At 38.0% G+C, this 14,870-nt stretch overlaps 1 protein-coding gene across 1 annotated transcript in view; it reads right to left on the minus strand.

Annotated features, from left to right (window-relative positions):
• Positions 1 to 12,788: 12,788 nt before the first annotated feature.
• The window catches only part of agmo (alkylglycerol monooxygenase), a 50,244-nt gene continuing 48,162 nt past the window's right edge, over positions 12,789 to 14,870 (minus strand). The window contains exon 13 of the mRNA XM_054622177.1: positions 12,789 to 13,339. Coding sequence (XP_054478152.1) covers positions 13,259 to 13,339 — 81 coding nt within the window. The 3' untranslated portion in view covers positions 12,789 to 13,258. The remainder of the gene's footprint in view (positions 13,340 to 14,870) is intronic.

The raw sequence follows: 14,870 nt of genomic DNA on the forward strand, positions 1-14,870 counted from the left end.
GCAATATAAGGTTCAAAAACCTTGTGCAACAGTCAGCAAATTACAGGTGGTAGTCATGATGCAAAATCATGATGATTCCAAAATCTCAATATTCTGCTTTTTGCAGAGTAAACCACTGTGCCCAGTATGAAGGGAGAAGAAGTGACACGACCCCTTCAATTGCAGCAAATAGCGACACACATTAGGACCCAATGGCAGTTCCCTACTTCTCCACATATCCTGTATAACTATAAACTCATGGCTACAATGAAAACTAACAATAATAAAAATGATATAAACAAGTTAGATTTTATTCTACCTCTAAAAATAAAAAACAATACCCATATCATATTGACCCATAGCAAGAGAGTAAAAGTAATGTAGATTTGCTGTGGTTACCATACATAATATATAATAATGATAATATAAAGTGTACGCAGATATACACAGAAAGAATAACAGCCGGTCACAAGGAAAACATTTTTACATTATGTATGATTCTGCAAATCAAGGATATGCTGAATTTTGACTTTTTTGCATTCAGGCTGAGCAAACAAAGTTGTACAACGAGGGACGTGCAGGGCAAGTGACGTAGTATATAGAGCAATATGAGTTATGAGGTATAATAACGAGTATTACAAGCAAGAAAGTCCCCTAAGGGAGGTTGGGTTAAGCAAACATAACTTTCACCCAGGAGACAGCTGTTCACGTCCATTTGAGACAAGAACTAAACTATGACTTTACGCTTGTTACATAACGTTACATAGAACGTCCACTTGGATAATTTCACAGCGTTAAGCAAGTGGCTTTGTGCGAAATGTATTTATGAAACATATTTCTGGTTCAGAAACGTTGATATTCGTGGGTTGCAGAAACTTTCAATTTATGACATAATGTTGACAGCATGTAACCGAATGTACAGAACCAGGCACATCCTTGAAAAAAAGAAATATGACAAGAAGTCCAGAAAGCCCCCTACAATCTGAAGCAACCTGAGGAAGAAAAAAAAGTAGCCAGAGTTTGGGGAAGCAATCCTATCGCCAGACAAAACCTTGACACTGGATGATTCAAAACCTGCATTATTGTATGTCCAATGATAACATTATTTTCTCGACATCTACAATATCTGTGCAGTGCAACTACAACAATGGTTAAAGTTTAAGAAAGATTCTAAATATGGCAAATAAACCATACATCAGGGATCTAAGACACTTGATTAACATTTGGTAAAGATCATAGTTCAGATAAATAAAAAGGCAAATGTTAATTGCATGCCTCAATCTCTATTCTCCTGCAAAACAGCCAGATGTGCTACACACATACACTGCCCCGACCTCCACAGCTGTATACTTTCAACTCGCTACATAAAAGCTATTCTCAGCGTAGGTATTAGATATAAATCTAAAAGTGTCCAATATGGCCGTATATCCTGAGGATACTGGAGAAGAGGAGGTTTAATGAGCATTTTAAAATGCGTGCTACATCCTCTTGGATCTTCATTGACAGTGAAAAGGTGATGATAAAAAAAATCTTCAATTTATTAGTTTTTCTTTACTTCTATAATTCCAAATAAAACAATCTCAAAGGAAAAAAATAACCTTTTGTTTTGCATAATAACATTTCTAAATGAAGGTACGGCTTGAGGCAACATGTGTTCATCCATCATTAATATTCCAAACTGTGTCATTGACATTTTAGGCATTTAGCTGACACTCTTCATCCACAGAGATGCATAATGAGTGCACATGTCGAAATGAGCTCAGATTCTTTAGGTGGCCTCGCTGGTAGCAATCGATAGTAATGAAGTCAGCGGTGAGAGACACAGCATCAACACATGAGATGTAACAAATCTGACCAGTGAGCGCAAAATGATCATACAGGCTAAAAAAGAAAAGAAAAGAAAAGAAAAGAAAAGCAAGAAGAAGAAATGAGGAAAATGGGAATACGACAGCCTTTTAGAAAATCTGAGTCATTGTGTTCATGAAAAAGGTGCACACTCAGCTTTTCAGCACAGTTCACAGTAACATTGAAAAGATCAATAAAGCAGAAAATGAAATCAATAAAAACTAATTATAACAGGTTATAATAGGTTTACAGCCAAACCGTAAAAAGACACACCACAGACATTGTATACACGACTGTTTTGAGATAGAGAGAATGTCACCAGAATTACATGTTTTAGCAACATAATTGGGAAACGCTAAATGTTGATTTTGAACGCAAAGTAAGCATGATTAAAATGTGTATGTTAATGCACTCAATTAAGCTCTTTGGAAGGGTTATGACCTTGGTTAAAGCTAAGGTGGGTGTAATGCATTTCAGAAACGTTTTTGGCTGTCTTCTGACAGCAATCAAATCAAATTCTCTGATAAAATGAATAAAAAAAGTGTATCTGTGGCTATCACAGGACTTGATAGCCCATCCAATCAATTCATTCATCCAAGGTTACCTGTCAAAGCATTACATATTTAAACTACCTTGGAGCATAAGACGTGACATGTTTATTTTATTAATCACAACCACAATCTTTCTCCCTTTACCAATGTGCATAACTGTACACTAGACTAAGTTATGCCAACCATCCACCATGATCATGTACGTCTGGCTTGTGTGCAGTAAGCAAAGTAACGCTTCCTTATGGTGGCCAACTATTATGGACCAAAACATTCCTATTAGTGGAGGCATGCTCCAGCTACAGAAACGATGCCATTTCAAAAACACAAAAAATCCAAAGCAAATACCAAAAAAAGAAATATTCTGCAAATACAAAAAAAGTGTCCTGCATAAAGTCAACACAAATGTAATAAACAGCAAAAACTCTGCAAATACAGACCCTGATTACAAATGTAACAGAAAAACATTGTATTTCAAGTCAACACAACATAAGTGGGAAGAAAAATGAAGTTAAAAGAAAATGTTTTACTTGATAATATTTTAAAGACTAACAGATTTAGGTAGCTACAGACATGATTTAACCCCCTTTGCCCTCGTCAGGCACCATACTTCCGTCTTTGCAAAATAACCTGAACATAATCCATCCAGCAATAATATTTGTCTTTACAACACATATGTTGTAACACAAGTACACCTCATTTCTAGGTGCCTGGATTGCGGAAATTAGTGGCCCTTGTGTGTTTTGATTGAAACAAATAACATCAGATCTGTCAGGACAGAATTAAACATTTATGGAGCCTGGAATAATATTGTTCAACTTTCATGTGATTTGTGTCAATTCTTGGGTTTTATAAATCCTTTTCTAGTGCACCCTTCACTCAATTTCAAGTGAAGGGTGCTCCTTAGAAACAAGTTATTGATGCACAATGTTAGAGAGGACTGCTAGGTTTGATAGGAATAAATAATTCAGTGTCATCAGCATATTAGTGGAACTTTATGGCACAGGTAATAAAATCACCATGAGATACTGTGTAAATAAATGATTTATTTCTGTGTTTGATAGTTTTTGATACTCCGACAGGCTGCTCCTGCAGAAGTCACAGTGAATTCATCAATGTTTTGTGGGTCGGACACTGAAGATTGCATTGTTGCATTGAACTTACACTTATATTTTATTTAATATTTATTAAATAACTATTTTTAAAGGATTTTTGAATGGATGCCAATTTTAAATATACTTTTTTTAAATCTCACGTACCCCCTGGAGTGCCTTCACGTACCCCCAGGGGTACACGTACCCCCATTTGAGAACCACTGCTGTAGAGCATTATGTTCACAGGAAAGCCCTTGTGCAGGAGACATAAAGATTACTCAATAATAGTTTATGCCCTGCTGTTCTGCCTCTGAGACAAGGCTGTAAGGATAACAAGGCCTAAGCTATAAGCATGCTGCTTCCTGGAACAAACCTAATACCTTCCAATTCATTCACCAGCCCACCATTAGATAACCTTTACATCGCTCACACTTTTTAGTTAGCCTTCCGCCCACAAGAGCCACTATTTAATCTGACCCACAAGCGTCAGCATCGATTGAGTTTCATGAAAGATCGCTGAACAATGACCCAGATATGGGCGGTGTGTGGGAGGTGGATGACCAGTGTGCAAATAACGCTTGTGCTTTACTGCTGCCTCCAGGCTGTCCGTGTAGGTCATGTGGGTGTTTACGTTTGTGTCAGAGGCAAAAGGCAGTTAAAGTATTGACATGTCCTTCAGATGTGACTGTCACTGTGGCAAACTAGCTGGACCTTTATCTACTGCAGAATATTTGGATTATGTTGAGGTTAAATTGCTAATCTATTGTTAGAAACATGTAACAACCTATTGTTTATTTCACACCTTGAATGCAACCTTTTGCAAGCAAAAACTATAAACACATCACTCATCTGATGAATGAAAGTCCATATTCACTCGCTCCTAGCTCAGGGTTGGTGTCCAACAACTCCAGAGGGAAATATCTGAATCTTCAGCTGCTAAATGTTCTACACCAGCTAGTCGCTAACTGTCTGTCCAACACATTCTCACTCCCGACTCGTCAAATACCGGTGCTCTGTCAGTTGTCCTATGCATCGAACTATGCAGTCCAGGTACTTCTATAGTGTCAGTTTTGGACCGATCTCCACTCGTTACATGCATGTCTTTCAATAGAAAAATTCTAATGTTGGTTAACTTATTTAACAAAACTCTGTGGGTTGGCCTACAAAAAGATTATGGTTTGGATTAAAATAGGTATGTTTGCAACGTAGACTAATCCTACGTTTGTTACGTAACTGCATGAGTTAAGTCTGTAAGTTACGTAACAAATCAATGGTTAAAATAAATCAATGTTGACGTGGTTTGACACAGGACACAAACAGTGGCCTCCTTGGTGACTCGGCAGACTTTCTCCCACTTTTTACTACGTCAGTCTGATAATGACCAGGATGGGTTTATCATACAGATACGAGATGAGCTGTGACTGAGTACGGGTTGGTTTGTTTGAGCTGAAGACGCTGCAAAGCTCCGTAAATTTGAGGGAAACTGCAGATTTGGCAGATATTTCTCTCCATCTCATTACAAGTGACTCCTTTTCCTTTACATGTCGTCATTTGATCTATTGTTATAAAAAATATTGACTGCATAATTATAATTCATATTGAGTTTGAAATTTCCTTAAAGACCTTGGAAACAATCTTAACTCAGGGTCCATTTATCCATTACGACTTTGAGATGTGTTTGAAAGCACTGGAAATAAAGCTAGTAAGTGTACAATATCATTATTATTTGTAGTATTTGTAGTAGTATTATTAGCTTTTGTAGTAGCAGTAATATTGTTGTATTTCTTTTTGTGACATATTGTTGTCTGTTTTGCTTTAAATTATATTCATCATATTTTAAATGTGGTTAATTCTCTATTTTAATAACTCAAGTCAAAAATAGATAACCATACAAGGATGAGAATAAAACATTCAGATAAATAACATGAACATGTAGACTTTACTTAAACAGATTGGTCAGTATATGTTTAGTACTTAATATAGTGTTCAGTATACATTAATCACTTTACTATGTATTTTAGTTCTACATTTCAGCTATAAGACATGCATGTATGCTAGACATTAATATGTACTCTATATGAACTGAAGGACAGAGGGTTTTTCTAGTGGAGATGTTTTTAATTTAAGCCAAAGTACTACATACAATTCTTGACTTGTACTCCTTATTTATGTAACACAATAAAAAAAAAAAACCTCTGTTGTTGTGTTCTGCTTTGTATTACATGTAGAGGACGCAAAAAGATTCACGTCAGATGTTACCGTCACTGCAGAGTGCATCAGACCTGCATCATCATGAGATCTCTTGCAGTCATTATGCATGTGGGTCAGGCAAACTGGAGGCAAGTTAGAGTACACTCCATGGCAACTGACTGCATCACATCTGAAAAATCGAATCAAATTCAATCCTTTTGCCTCCATAAATATAGTGAATGTCTGCAGGTTCTGCAGTATTCTCTGGTCCTGAATCTCATGTTTTGTATCTCAGAGGATGAAGTAATTCCACTGGTTCAGTTAAAGAGTGTCTTCCGGTTAACCAGCATAACACTGATAATCAGTTAAAAAGCCAGGTAAGAGAGGGAATGTTTGTCCTAACTCAAATGTGGTGAAAAAAAGCTTTTATATACATCAGGGTCAGCTTTTCTTGTGATTAATACACACAAAAAAAAAGATTTTTCAAAAGATCTTGATTACTAAGCGACAGAAAAAGTGTCATAGCTTTTTTTTCGGAGCAAGTTCAATTTTTCATGCATCAACCATTCAGGTTGTCCGTGAACTATCCTGTCCGTATAAATTGTATTTATGTGAAACATTCACAAAGATTTTTTTCATTTTGTGTGTTGTTTATTTACACCCCCGCTTTTTATTTAGGTGTTGTGGGTAAAAATCATGAAGTTCTGGAGCGAAAGCAAATCAAAACATAAGTGGATCTCTAGTTATGTCCCACCGTACACAGCCTGCAAGTATCAGCGAAAAATGGTGGATGATTTTGGTGAATAAAATAATAAAAAAAATAACTAATGGGAGCTGTAATTATTTATTCAGAAAAAGGAGTGGGATTTGTGACTCTCTACCTTGTTCTTTAGATTGATGTTAATATCTAGGTTGAGTTCTTCCTCTGTTAAGCTGTGGTGGTTAATTGTTACTCATGCTTACTAATACTAATCAAGATCATTATAATATTTCCATAAATACGTGTGAGATTATTACTTCAAAACAGTGTGTGACAACTTTGTTGTGGACAGTGATATTGAACGTCGTACAGTGTTGATTCTCTATGAACCAGGGCTGATACTGATGCACTGATAATGACCACAGACCTTCTCACTCACTGCATAATGCATCCTGAACCCTCTGCTGTGAGCAGATGGGTCCTAGAATAAATATACTGCTATGTAAATTAACATTACATCTTCTAAAATCTAATCAAAACGAGCCTGTGAGAACTGCCCCCCCGACTGTCACAGCAGCACAAAGCACATATATCAATTCTACCCCACTTCTGGCCCTCTGTGCTATAAATAGCAGCCCGAGTGTGGAGTCTAGTGCAGAACACCATGTATCATAATGGGACCATTATGTAAGGTCCTGTCCAGTGCACCAACACAGGCTGACCCTGGGTCTTCCTTCCCGTGGGGCTGAGGCCACTTTGATGCTGGGTCTCCTTCAATCACTTTACATTCCTAGGCTGAAAAAGAGCATTAACAGTGAAGGAAGACATTATTGTTCATATTAGCCTGTAGGCATCTTCCATTTTCAGGAAATGCCTCAGTATGTTGGGGTTTCATTCCAGACTGCTACAATAAATGTTTAATGGCTATTACCTCAGTGTTTTTAAAAAGATATGTTTATGTTTAGATTCTACGTTCAAATAAATAAGAAAAAATAATCATTTTTGGGGAGTAAACCTAGCTAGTTGTGGCTGTGGCGTAGTGGAGAGCAAGGTAGTTCTCCAATCAGAGGGTCGGTGGTTTGATACCCGGCTTCGGCAGTCGATGTGTCCTTGGGCAAGACACTTAACCCCAAGTTGCTCCTGAAGGCTTGCCATCGGTGTGGACTGGATGTTGTATGAATGTTAGTTAGAGTCTGATGGTGGCACCTTGCATGGTAGCCTGTCATCAGTGTGTGAATGGGTGAATGATATGTAATATACTACTGACTGTAAGTCGCTTTGGATAAAAGCGTCTGCTAAATGACTGTAATGTAATGTAGTTGGCTACGATCAGGCTGGTAACCACTTTGTAAGATTATGTCAGAAGGTTGCAATGTTACAAGTCAGTGCACTTTTTAAATATTTAGTAAAACTGAACTTAAATGTTAAACTGCCTATTTGATATGTGTGGATTCATGCTGGCACCCCCTATAAAGTGCATTTATTACCTAATTTTGCAGGCTAGTTAGCCTATGAGCTGGTCAGCTGCAGCATGTGAACATCCCATAAATATCACTTTGGTTCCTTTAGATGCTGAAGTGGATAAAGTGAAAGTTTGTTTACTTTTTTCTCTCGTTCCCTTGCTGGTGCTCAGCCTTCCAGCCGCAGTTAAACGTCTAACAAACCGACTGACACACACCTTTCATCTTCCTATACATGTAAAAAAAAACACTTCACTTTAAAACATGTTGTGAGAATCGAAAAATTTGATTATATAATTTGAAATGTAATTTGTGCATGACAGGCTGGAGATGAAAGCCACTATGTGTGGGCTCACTGATTGATCAATTATTATGTTGATTTCTACTTATAATCTTAGTTTCTGTTGTCATGACAACAGAACCAATTTCTTTAGTGAAGTACCTTTGCATAAATGCAATCAGAAGTTGTTCACTGAAGTTGTGTTAATTAATTTGAAACACCTTAAAGTGAGTTGTACTGAAAAGTATATATATATATATATATATATATATATTTTCTACACATAGTGGCTTTAATAATGTATTCAATATAACATGCTTGTTAGGTTTGTGCGTTCATGCATGTGTGTGTGTGTGTGTGTGTGTGTGTGTGTGTGTGTGTGTGTGTGTGTGTGTGTGTGTGTGTGTGTGTGTGTGTGTGGTGTGTGTGTGTGTGTGTGTGCAGTGGGACTCCCCTCTGTCCCCCTGCAGACAGTTGGTGCAGAGCATTGAAGTATACCATCATAGCATGAGTCACTGGAACATTCTGTGGCTCTGAGGGAGTAAATCACATTTGTTGGCTGTTCCCATCTGCCATGCAATGAGGCAAAGAGGAGGAGAAGCAGGAGCCACACAGATGATGTGTGAAGTTAGTTTGTGTTTATACAAAAGATAACATATCAACATATGGAGATTTTGGATTTAAAACGTCCAAAAAATGGAGATGTAATTGATAATCTGTTAAATGTCTTTTTAATTGTTTCAAACTTTGCTGCTCTATTTGCTTAACTGCGCTTCCCAGAGATGGCCTGTCACTCAAACAGTGTGGGCGGGACTGATGTGCTCCCTTTTGGATTTTCATTGAAGCAGTTTGAGTTCCTGCAGCTGGTGTTCTTTCCTTAATTTTGTCAGCTCCGTTGGCCATATGGGCTGAAGGCACACTCTGCTGTCCTACCAAAATGTCAGGAACATGGAGAATGCATTTGTTACCTCATAAAACATTTAGAAAACACTTTTCTCTTCTTCATCTTCTACTTCAATCAATTGAAGGACATCCTTTTTCACTACAAAAACATAGGACTCCTTTTGATTTCAGTTGGAAGCGGTGAGAAGAGTCACAATCAAGACAGTTAGCTTAGCATAAATGGGGTTAGCAAAGGTGAAGGTAGTGTGCTTCAGAGGTGCTGGTAGGTGGATTTTTTTTTTTAACCTTTGGATAGGCTAGCTGTTATCCCCCATTTCAAGTCTTTATGCTAAGCTAACTCTCCTGGCTTTAGCTTCATATTTACGGTACAGACATGAGAGCAGTATCAATCTTCTAATCTTTGACTTGCAATTTCTTGCATATTTAGAGATTCTGGGTTTTTCATTGATGGAGAAAAAAACAATTGTTATTCCAATAAGAGTATTTTTATATGTCTGGGAATGCAGATGGATCGATATAAACTATAACTGTTTGCAAAAATAAAGGTTTAATGCGAACGTTTAGAAGTAAATATAAATTGTAAAACATGAAATCTGGCTAAAATTAAATTAATTAAACAGTTTGAAAAAAAAAAATTCCATCTGAAAGACATTTCATCCCCAAAAGATGAGCTGACACCAAGTGTAGTAAAGAGTGGAAGCACAATCATGCATTTCCTCCAGGTGTACTGCAGTCAGCACATCAGGGGGGGTGTTGGAGTGGTGCATTCGAGCGTCTGCAGGTTTTCCTGACCGCTGCTAATGTGATTTGTACTCGACCCAGCGAGCAGAACACATTCTTACGCTAACGCAAGTGCTGTGATGATATCGACCTGGCATGCAAATATCTTCATTCACATCTCGAAGACAGCAGCGGAGCTCCATTCCTCTGACTTTCTCTGACGGTAGTGTGAAGGAAAACTGAGGTGAGGACTTTAAATATTCATGTTTTTAAGTTTCCATCATATTCTTGACAGCGATACAGCTCAATTTCTTAATCTGTGAGTGTTTTCTGCATGTGTGGTGATTATTGTCAACAAATTCCATGAAATTACCAAAACTATTGTGTGTATCCAATTCTAACAGTGTATTCCTCTGAGTCTTAGAGCTCTATTGTTGTCCAAACATAGAATGAAGAGACTTAGACTGAGAGCATTTCCACAAGACAACATTTAGTCTGTTTTAACCGAACTCTGGTGCGGTTTGTTTGAGCAGCAGTGAACACACCAAAACAACCAATCTGAGACCGTTTGAGAGAGGTGGTCTCAACCCCAAGTGTGGTTCGATCCGACCCATTTGAAGGAAGTTAATCAAAACAAAAGGCTGCTTGCTCAAGCATTTGTTGAGATGGACACAACTGGTTAACATTCATGGGAAAGGACTGCTTTGGGCTGCAGAAGTTGGGCGAGATGTCAAGAAAATATCAGAGAGAAGTCCACAAAAATAGAGACATTATAAGGTCATTTGAGATAAACTGGAGGGACAGTGTGGACTCAAATTGAAAACAACTTTGGCCTTGCTCCTTCATACAGGCCCCCAAGCTTTTTAGATTTGAGGTCCACTTTAATTTGTGCACTTTGAAACCGCACGGGACTAAATAGAAAATGAAGCAAAAGGTATAATTTCACTCTGATTCAGACGATGGCTCTTGAAAGCGCTCTCATTCTAGTCTAGGCTTATGTGGCTGCACTTTTAAACAGCGTTTCTCTGAGCTAACACCAGCATGGCTACACACAATGTTTACCATCTTAGTTCAGCATGTTAGTTTGCTAAATATTTGTTTGAGACAAACCACAAATGTGAACCTCACGGGGTCACTAAAAGAAAAGTCAAAGGAATCATCAAAGTCAGTAAGATTAATCCTCTTGGGACCATAAATGTCTGTACAACATTTTAAACCGATCCATCCAGTAGAGGTTGAGATATATGAAGACTTTGACCCACCAGCAGACCGGCATAGCCACCCTAAAGCCAAACCGCCTGCATGTCTGGAAACACATCAATCAGCCAAACTGTTGAACTGACTAACACACTCCTTCACCACCATCAACACACACACACACACACACACACACACACACACACACACTGCAGCTTATTCTGACTCAGTCTAACATACTCTTTACTGTCACTGCAAATACTCAATGGATCAGCAAATGTGTATTTATCCACAGCTGTTTTAGGAAATGATCTAGCCTTTTATTTAAAAATGAAACTATACATTTGTGAACTGTTTTTAAAAGATCCTCGGTAGGAACAAATGGGTTTGGAGCCGAGTGCCACAGACAGGTTAGAGAATATTTCCATCCGTATTGTACAAGTGAGACAGCTATATTTAGATTTTTTTTTTAATTCATTAATGCCATTTTCAGACGACGCAGACGTTGTTGAGAAGCTGCCGTTACGCAGCCAGGATGAAGTAACTGCTGTGTTGCTTTTGTCCTCTTTTACATTACAGCGAGATCCAATTCCCATTGACTGTCTCATTGATCGTCTTCCTTGAGCGACATTTCCTCGTTCCATTAAGCGAGACCCCGGGCAGGATTCCCTCACCGCCTATTAGTGGGATCTCATGTAAAGGTTAAGGCCATATCCGTCTACACTGGGATCAATACGTCAGCCTCTCGACCGCTTTAATAACCCAACAGATCATTAAAAAGCAGAGAATACTTGATGAGCACAGCAGGCTAATACAGTATTTGCTCTTTATCTTTGCTAAAGAATATTTTGTCACAGTTAATATTGTTGTGTTTAAATAAATGGACCACAGATAAAAGAGGTGAATACTTCCACTCACCACTGGATACAAGTGACATGAAATCAAATGTTATGTGTTGTTCATTAATTCATAGTCGTTTAATCATGTTTTGCTCATCAAAGGCCTACATGGTGTCCCCAAACAACAAGTTTTTATGCCTTGAAAGGGTAAATCCACACTGATTTAAACTGAGCTATTGATTTTTATGATCCTGAAACCATAAAGAGCATCTGACAGACATCCATGGGAGGCATGACAGAAACACAAAAACAGCCTCTCATCTGTTTCTTAGCAAATTATAACATAAGTAGGTGCTACGAGGTGAAGCAGCTTTTCTATATTTACACAAACTCTACTTATTTTTACTGTATGTCAATATTTTAAATTAAGAATTTGGTATCATTTTGTGTTTTTTAGCCACAGATTTGGGGCTGGAATATATATACATAGCCATGTTGTTTACTGGTATTAATTAAAAAATGTCATATTTTACAAAAACTTTAGCGACTTCGACATGTGACATTGTGTATATTGTTGCTTTGTCATCCAATACTGGATAAAAATATTACTTCAGAAGCACTTCCATACACCAATGCACCTTTCCAATTTCATTCCCATCTACAGTATTAACTGAAGCTTTTTACAGGGATTTTTTCAAAACATAGTGAAAATGATTCTTTATGGCCGTTAATATAGACATTATAGGCTCTATGTCACCAACATGAAACAAAACATTTGAACTAGGCTTTATCCAATTTTCAGATTTCTTATCACAGCAGCCGCTTTCAAACAAGATGTGGATTTTCAAGACTCTTGGCAGTTGATAACAGCACCATCTGCTGTGGACTGTTTGACGCTCCCACACAAGATCTGGAGGTTTGGAGGAGGAATTCATACGAACAATCTGTCGTTTCGACACACTGCAACAACCCCCCCTCAGGGTGTCATTCTGTCTATATGCATTAAAAATAAAAATAAAAATGGCTGAGCCCAAAAGTTTCAATTGTTTTAATTGCAATGACAAATGGAAAAACAATATACGGGAGTTAAAGGCGTCAGTGTGAGCGGCGTTTGTTTTATAAGAGGTATAAGGTGCATAGTAAAGGCAGAGTTATATAATTTACACAGTGGTTCAAGTGATATTTAAAAAGGTTAATTCATTAGTACTTGAATTAGCAAGTAGACAAAAGCACAGATGACGTTTTTTAAACAGAGAATTAGATCATTTGATAAAAAGAAAAAGCACCTGTTGAGCACCTTGTCTTACGGATGACATATGTTAAAAAGCTTTAGTCTTAACCAGTAATACATCAAAAGTTAAAAGAGTCCAGCAGAAGCTGTCACTATGTTGTTGTTTTAGGCTACTGCGAACAGCTGAGGCTTTACACAGCATTAAAGATGATTAAAAACGTGTCACTATGGAATTATGTCAACAATTACAACTTCATAAAAGTGCCTGTTCATCAGTCGGCCTTCTTCTTGATGCGGAGCAGCTGGGAGAAGCTCTGCAGAGCCCAGAACAGCAGAGAGAGGGAGACAAAGGCCTGGACAACACAGACAGAGAGAAAGGGTGAGCAGCAGATAGGTCATTATGTTTCCTACAAAATGATGAATATGATGAATGTAGAGACTCAGAATTTGAAGATATACGGATTTAGCTGAGGTGACAATGAAGTGAAATGTTGTTTAAACATTGAAAACAACAGCAGCTCTGTTCTCTGAGTTACTTTGAAAATCTGCTGAGAAGATGTTGAAAGCGTTAATGAGCTGACACATTGACTTTGAATGACGACATGTAATAAAATGCTGTGTCAATATATTGAATTACCAATGTTTGAGACAACATTTTCACTAAATTTATTGCAGATGGATCTGCCGATTAGCTGACTGAATGGTTTGGTTTATAAAATATCAGAATTATTTCTCAGATCCTAAATTGACATTTGATTTAATTTATTAGTTTATTTTGTGTTTCTTAAGGCCCATAAGATTTGTTAGATTATGATCATAGAAAACCAGCAAAAATGTATATCTGAGAAGCATGATCCAGTGAAATGTTGGCATTTATTACTTAAAGAATGACATTCAATTGATGATCAAAATAGTTATCTGACTAATCGTCTCATTGTTTGAAGTGCTACCACACTTTCAACAGAGTTTAGTGTCTCATTAGCCTTTGAAACGTAAACTTGAATTCTTTCCTTTATTAATTTTCAACCATTTAATAGCTCATTATGTTGATTTTTTTTCAATTGAAGGCCTGATTAATCCCAGAATTTCCCTTCCATTTAAAAAGGATCATCCTGCTTTAAGGAGCTTACTGATATTTTTAAAATCCTTAAAATTTCAATTTTTGGATTAGGTATATGTGTTTGGATTACCTGTCTCAAGTTTTTATTGTGTGACACGACGACATAAATACTTTAGCACTATTAATTAGACATTGTTTTGAATTAATTTGTCAACTAGAGACTAGAATGAACATTTTTGTATGCTGCAAATTGTTACACTTTAGAAAAAGCAAGCTGGATAATCCCAACCCCGAAAAAAAAACAGAACATAAAGCGTGTGACAGGTATCATTTGCGACTAGTCAACGCAAAAGCAAACACTGGAAGTTAAATCTGTAATTGAAAGAAAACAGAGAGAGCCTTCGGTCTCAGGACGAAGTAGAAAGTGGGCTCAGGGGTTAAGGAGCAGGTCTTCTCCCCCGATGCTCTCATGACGGGGTCAGGAGGGTCGCCGCCATGGGGGACCTCGCTACTCCGAGAGGGAGGGAGGAGGTGGGAAGGGGGGGGGGGGCTGGGGGGCTCTGCATGAACCTGCCCCCCTCCTCCACCCCTCGCTGCGTTCTGGCCCATAAACTGCATCCTACATCGCAGCTCAAGCCAAAACCAGGCCGCTGTCCATCATGGGCAGAACGGCCTGATGGGAAAAAAAGCAACGTTTTCCCTCCTGGACCCAGCAGCTGTTTTCCTCTGAGAGAGACTCAAAGAGCGATAGAGAGAGAGAGAGAGAGAGAGACTATAACGCAGACCTCTCTTTGGTTTCTACCTCGCACTACCTGAAATCTGTC

Source organism: Anoplopoma fimbria, chromosome 20 (assembly GCF_027596085.1).
Source record: "Anoplopoma fimbria isolate UVic2021 breed Golden Eagle Sablefish chromosome 20, Afim_UVic_2022, whole genome shotgun sequence".
Taxonomy (NCBI): Eukaryota; Metazoa; Chordata; class Actinopteri; order Perciformes; family Anoplopomatidae; genus Anoplopoma; species Anoplopoma fimbria.